At 44.7% G+C, this 6,262-nt stretch overlaps 1 protein-coding gene across 2 annotated transcripts in view; it reads right to left on the bottom strand.

The window, feature by feature from the left end:
• The window catches only part of LOC120396915 (sodium channel protein type 5 subunit alpha-like), a 148,134-nt gene that overhangs the window by 72,430 nt on the left and 69,442 nt on the right, over positions 1-6,262 (bottom strand). For both annotated transcript variants that reach the window (XM_039522144.1, XM_039522143.1), the window contains one exon: positions 1,143-1,206. In XM_039522144.1, coding sequence (XP_039378078.1) covers positions 1,143-1,206 — 64 coding nt within the window. The remainder of the gene's footprint in view (positions 1-1,142; positions 1,207-6,262) is intronic.

Genomic DNA, 6,262 nt, shown 5'->3' with positions numbered 1-6,262 from the left:
AAGTGGGTTACTGATATAGGCAGGCCATTGTGAGGGTGCCTGGAGTCTGATTTTGGGGGTAATACAGCAAGGGAGATTTAGGTTAGATATTAGAAAAAAAATTCAAACTATAAGGATAGTAAAGTACTGGAATAGGTTGCACCAAGGGAGGCTGTGGAATCCCCGTCATTGGTGTTTTTTGCGATTAGGCTGGACAAACACCTGTCAGGGATAATCAAGGTTTATTTGGTACTGCCTCAGCGTGGAGGGATGGAAGCCCATCCAGATTTATATTTCTATGCCTGTATTAAATTAATCCTGTCCTCAAAGTTTCCACATCTCATTGACATATCAATTCTGCCTGTCCCCCAGCTCCAACATCAGATCAGCCCTACAGCCCACACCCAGACCCTAGATCAGTGTGCCCCCACAACCCCACATCTACTGTACCCCATCAATTCTGCCCCTATATCTGCCCACATCCCCCACAAGTTCTTCCCTTCCCCCGGCATCCTCACTTCTCCTCCTCCTCTTGTGAATGAAAGGGAAGATACTCTGCCTCCTTCCTGCAGGGTTGAAATTTGTGAGGGGGCTGGAGTTTCTTGCATTATCAAGAGATAAAAAGTCTCTATATCTTGTCCCTGACCCTTTAAATCATGTCTGATGTCCTGGGTAGAGGAGAGGCAGTGCAACTGAGCCTCCCCAACCTATTTGTCACTCCTCTCCTTCTACACCCTTGAGGTAGGAACAGATTTGGGTTAAATTTCATTTTTTTCTGAAATGATGTACCCATCCCTACTAGAAAACACTAAGTTAACACTACTTCCATCTCCACCTCTCATTCTTTTGAAATTTAATTCCCTAAATGGAAGTGTATTAAATACATTTCTGAGAAAAAAGTTAAAGCAATTGCAAGAACATCTGCCAGAAGGCCTAGGAAGAATTTAGATCTGAGTATAGAAACCATGGACTCGAACTCTATCCCCTGGCATTCATTAAACTGTCTTATTATTTGTTATATTTGTATTATCCTTGTTCCTATTACTGTTGCCTTTAGGAACTTGAAATTTGCTCTTCACATTAGTCACTGGTGGGCTGAGCTAAGCTAAAAGTACTGAAGCAAAGAAAAAAGTTCAGAACCAAGAAAAGTTAACTGCACTTACCCAGCATCTGAGCTGTTGCCACACAATAAGGCATCCTTGGTGCCATTCTTCTTCAAAACATTTTCTACAAGAAAAATGAAAGCTCAATACATTCAAAATACTTTTTAACATGGACCTCCTAGCTTAATATGACACGATAAATATCCAGTGAGATAAATATTGGCAAGGGCACATAGACACAAAAGGTAAATTTGACATGTGTTTACGTACCTGTACAATAACTGGTAGGTAGGTAGGTAGGGGTGTGTGTGTATTTTTCCACTCTTGGTTCACATGCATCCCATGCACTGGAGATTGGAGTCTTTTGGCCATTAGGTCTGCACATGTGCCCTGAATGTCCTTGTGATCCTGTATGAGGGGCATCAAGGGCAGTGTACGCCCACCTGACAGTTCCTTTGCAACCACAGAATCCACATGTAATAGGATTCTGTACTAGTGGGGAAGGAGGGCAGGTCATAGAATATCTATATGGACAACACATCTTGAAGAACTCCAGTTACTGTACAAGTCAAACTCCTTTCTTCGTTGAGTGTTTCTCACTATATATATTCTTTTTTGGCAATTCCCAAGCAGTGATATGATATGAGTAGGCAGGTATTCGGAGTTTACCTTAACTGAGACTTCAACACAACTCTTCCAAAAGAAGGGAACAACATGGATGCTTCCGCTATGGAAGGATGCTTGATAAAAGTATGTACTAAACCCCAGGGCCATTGCCAATCTTCCCTGGAGGAAAATTCCTTCCCGACCCCAAATATGGCGGTCAGCTGAACCCCGAGCATGCGGGCAAGACTCTCCAGCCAAACCCTCTGGAAAAGGTTATATCATACCATTGACCCATTGTACTATTTACCAGTGTGGCACTTAATTGACCTATTGACTAAGCCCGTTATCCTATCATACCATCTCCTCCATAAACTTATCTAGCTTAATCTTAAAGTCATGGAGGTCCTTCGCCCCTACTGTTTCCCTCGGTAGGCTGTTCCAGTATTGCACTCCCCTGATACACCTCCACCCCGATATAACGCGGGAGCTGGGGTAGCAGCAGGGCTGTGGCTCGGGGGTGGGGTGAGGAGGAAAATGAACAAAGGCTGGAGCTGGGAGCGGGTCTGGGGCCATGGCCAGGAACAGAGCCATGGCCAGGGGCCAAGGCTGGGGGCGGGGCTGAGAGCCGGGGCATGGCTAGGGGGTCAGGCAGGACTAGTTAGTGCTCCTTCTTCACCCCCCCGTGAGGGCTAGCCCAGGCCCCATTGCGCCCCTCTGAACATTCCTCCACACCCTCCTAGGGGGGCATGCCTCAAAGTTGGGGAACCTCTGATCTAACCTGTTCTTATAAATTTTCAAAGATGAGGATTCCACAACCTTCTCAAGAAACCTATTGCACTGCTTAACTATCCTTATAGTTAAAAAGCTTTTCATAATATCTAACCTGAATTTCTATTGTTGAAAACTAATCCGATTAATTCTTGTCCTACGCACAGTGGACATGGAGAACAACTGATCACCATCCTTACTGTAAAATCTTTTACATATTTGAAGACTGTTAGCACACATACCCCCTCAGCCTTCTCTTCTCTAGACGAAACATAAGAACATAAGAATGGCCCTACTGCGTTAGACCAAAGGTCCATCTAACCCAGTAGCCTGTCTTCCGACAGCGGCCAGTGCTAGGTGCCCCACAGGGAATGAAAGAATAGGTAATCATCAAATGATCCATCCCCTGTTGCTCATTCCCAGCTTCTGGAAAACAGAGACTAGGGACACCATTCCTGCCCATCCTGGTTAACAGCCATTGATACCCAGTTCTTTCGATCTTTCCTAATAGATCATGTTTTCGAAACCTATCATCATTTTTGTTGCTCTCCTCTGGACCCTCTCCAATTTGTTTACATCTTACTTAAAGTGTGGTGTACAAAACTAGACACAGTACTCCAACTGAGGCCTCACCAGTGCGAAGAAGAGTGGGACAATTACCTCTCATGTCTTACATACAATATACTTGACTTTTTTGGAACAGTATCACGCTGTTGGCTTAGATTCAATTGTGATCTACTGTAACCCCTAGCTACTTTTCTGCAGTACTGCTGCTTAGCCAGTTATTTTCATTTTTTTCTTCCTAAGTGTCATACTTTTCACTTAACTTTATTGACTTTCATCTTACTGATTTCATTGCATAGTGTGTAAATAACCAATTATTAAGTTTCTTTTTTTTCTTTGTTAAATATCTTGTTTTGAACAGAAAGGGAAATTCTACCAAGTGGAACTATTTTCACCTTTGCCAATTCTCCAATTTACTATGATCATTTTGAAGTCTAATTCTGTCATCTGAAGTGCTAGCAACCCCTCTGCGGGGTTGCTAGTACTTTGTAAGCATTTTATAAGCATACTCTCCACTTCAGTATCCAAGTTGTTAATGAAAATATTTAATAGTACTGGACCTAGAACGGACTTTGGCTGCTTTGCACTGCTCTAGCCCCCCAAATTGTGCTACTCTGATGCTCCAAAATTACAATTTATTTTAAGGTAACATAAAATGACCAAGTTCAACATACAGTAGGAGGGAAGCAGTGGAGGGAGGACAAGGAGCTGAAAAAGTACAACAGCCGCTCAGGAAGTCTCTAACTCCCACTCCCCAGAAAGGGAATTGAACTGCCGTGGGATCTAGTGCATGGTTTCAGGCAGTTCCACCCCTATCCACAGCAGTGTGTAGAGTGTCAGCAATCCAACTCAGCACTGTCTACCAAAGGCCAGCCAAGACCCCCAGAACTCCAGACTAAAGAGCCAGGAGATGACCTTGCCCCATCCAGAATTGAAGACACTCTAAGAGGATCCTTTTTCATTTGTTTATGCTGGCCAATGTTCACAGCACTGCAGCACTTGTCTCTGGACTCAACCTTAGCATGCCATCTGGCTGGGAAGATGCCACGGAGGGAGCTGTGGTTTGAGAAGAGCAGTGAGTGCTGGGAGGTGGGAAATTTGTTGATGTGTTAGTACTTATAAGTTAACCCTAAGGGCTTTCCTTTCCCAGATGCCATTGTCCTGCTCTGAATAAAGACCTCCTTTGTTATATTATAATTTCTGGGTGTGTCATTTCTTTGCTCTGCTTTGTGTAGATGTGCTTTATTCTGCCATTATGTAGTGGATTTTATACTCCTTGCCCATTAGCAGCATTAGTCATTTTTCGAAAAGACAGCACCCCTTGTGCCCTGGGCACAGTGATGAGTCGCCTTGGGTGGAGGCACCAGACAACACAATAAAGAGCCCAGAACCAGCCCATGCAAGGAAAAGGGAGAATCCACTCTAAGTAGTAAGTGTCCCCAGAGAGGCTTGAGCCACACCTCAGGGGAAGGGCAACACTATGAATCACAAATGTGTATCCTACAATGAAATATAAATTATGTCCAACACAGCAAAGTTAATGTTTGTAAAGGAACATTTAAAAATTAAAAGAAAAAAATGAGGGCTAGGTCAGTGGTTTCTGTTTCATGTTATTCCTCTTGTGTATTTTGAAATTCCTCTTTGTAGACAAAGCTTTTACACATCCATTGCATGGAAAAGATCTCTCTCCTGTGTGAATTCACTAGTATTTTTAGAGATTGCCTTCTGAGTGAGGCTCTTCCTATATTCCTGCTTGTAAATGACTCGGTTCCTGTGTGGATTTTTCCAGTGGGTTTTGAGAATTCCCTTACTGTAGCAGGGTGGACCCTGCTCCTGCTGTGAGGGTTTTAAAAGTGGCCTGGCAGGGCTTGAGAGCTGCTGCTTTAGGCTGGGCTGATTGGGGAAGTGGCTGCAGCTGGGGCCATGCCCCAAACTGAGCCAAGGGCCTTATAAGAAGGCCAGGGAAGCTAGAAGCACAGTCAGTCTCTCTCTGCCTTCAGAGAGAGAAGGGCCTGACTGTAAGGAGCTAGAGACTGGATACCTGAGTGAAGCAGGGCTGGGGAAAGGCTGAGGAGCTGGGGAGCTCCAGCCTGGAAAGCCCCAGGCTGCGGCCTAGCAGTGGGCTAACAGGTACTGGGGGTTGCAGAGGGCAGCCCAGGGGTAGGCCAAGGCAGCAGGTCCAAACCCCTTTGCCTGTGATGAGTAGGCTGATACTGAAGTCTGCCCCAGAGTGTGGGGCTAGACAATGACTGGCAGTAGCCAATACTGAGGCAAGGTGGGGATAGAGGGTGGGGGTTCCCCAAGGAGGGGAGACCCAGAGAGAAAAGGGTTAGTGCCAGGGGCAGCACCCCATGTGAAAGGGCACCGGGTCCAGGGAGGGACACAGGGGCCAGAGGACAGGCGGATCACCAGCCTGCAGAGGGTGCTCCAGCGCTGGACAGAGCTAATTCCCGGAGTCACCAGCAGGAGGCGCCGCGGGGGTGAGTCCAACCCCTCTACACTTACCATTAAAAGTTTTCCCTCCATCAGTCCATGTAAATAATTTCTCTCCTGACTGGATTCTTTGGTGAATTTTGAGAGATCCCATCTCAGTAAATCTTTCACATTCAGTGCATGCAAAAGGCATCCTTCCTGGGTGGATTCTTTTGTGTATTTTAACTTCCCCTTTACAAGTATAGTTTTCTCCACACACAGTGCTTATTGATAGGTAATAAAAGGTAATAATTGGAGATATACCAATCTCCTAGAACTGGAAGGGACCTATCCTCCTGTGTCTAAATTTCCTGGTGTATTTGGAGATTTCACTCAGTGGTGAAACTTTCCCCAGATTCAGCACATGCAAATGTTTTTTCTCATGTTGTTTCTCTCATGTATTTTGAGATATTTTTTCCTCATAAAACTCTTTCTTCCCTTGATGCACCTACACTTTCTTTCCTCTGAAGATGCTTTGTTGTGTTTTCAGATATCTGTTCTACTCATCCATATTTTCAGCACTAACTGTAGTCAAGAAACACATATGGAATAAAGAGATATATAACTTATTTATAAGGAAAAACATACATTTTAGCTGAATATTTAGTTCAGCTAAAACTGTTCACAGTCCACATCAACACACATAAATCTGCAGACTTCTTAAATGTACAGCAAACTGTATGTATATAACTGCTTAGTACACTGGGGTGTATGGGGTGCCCAGGGAGGGGTAGCACCTCTGATGGGGGGGACTTGTCATACCCCTTCAG

This window comes from Mauremys reevesii, linkage group 2 (genome assembly GCF_016161935.1).
Source record: "Mauremys reevesii isolate NIE-2019 linkage group 2, ASM1616193v1, whole genome shotgun sequence".
Taxonomy (NCBI): Eukaryota; Metazoa; Chordata; order Testudines; family Geoemydidae; genus Mauremys; species Mauremys reevesii.
The sequence above is the reverse complement of the archived record's forward strand: the minus strand, read 5'-3'. Positions and strand labels throughout refer to the sequence as shown.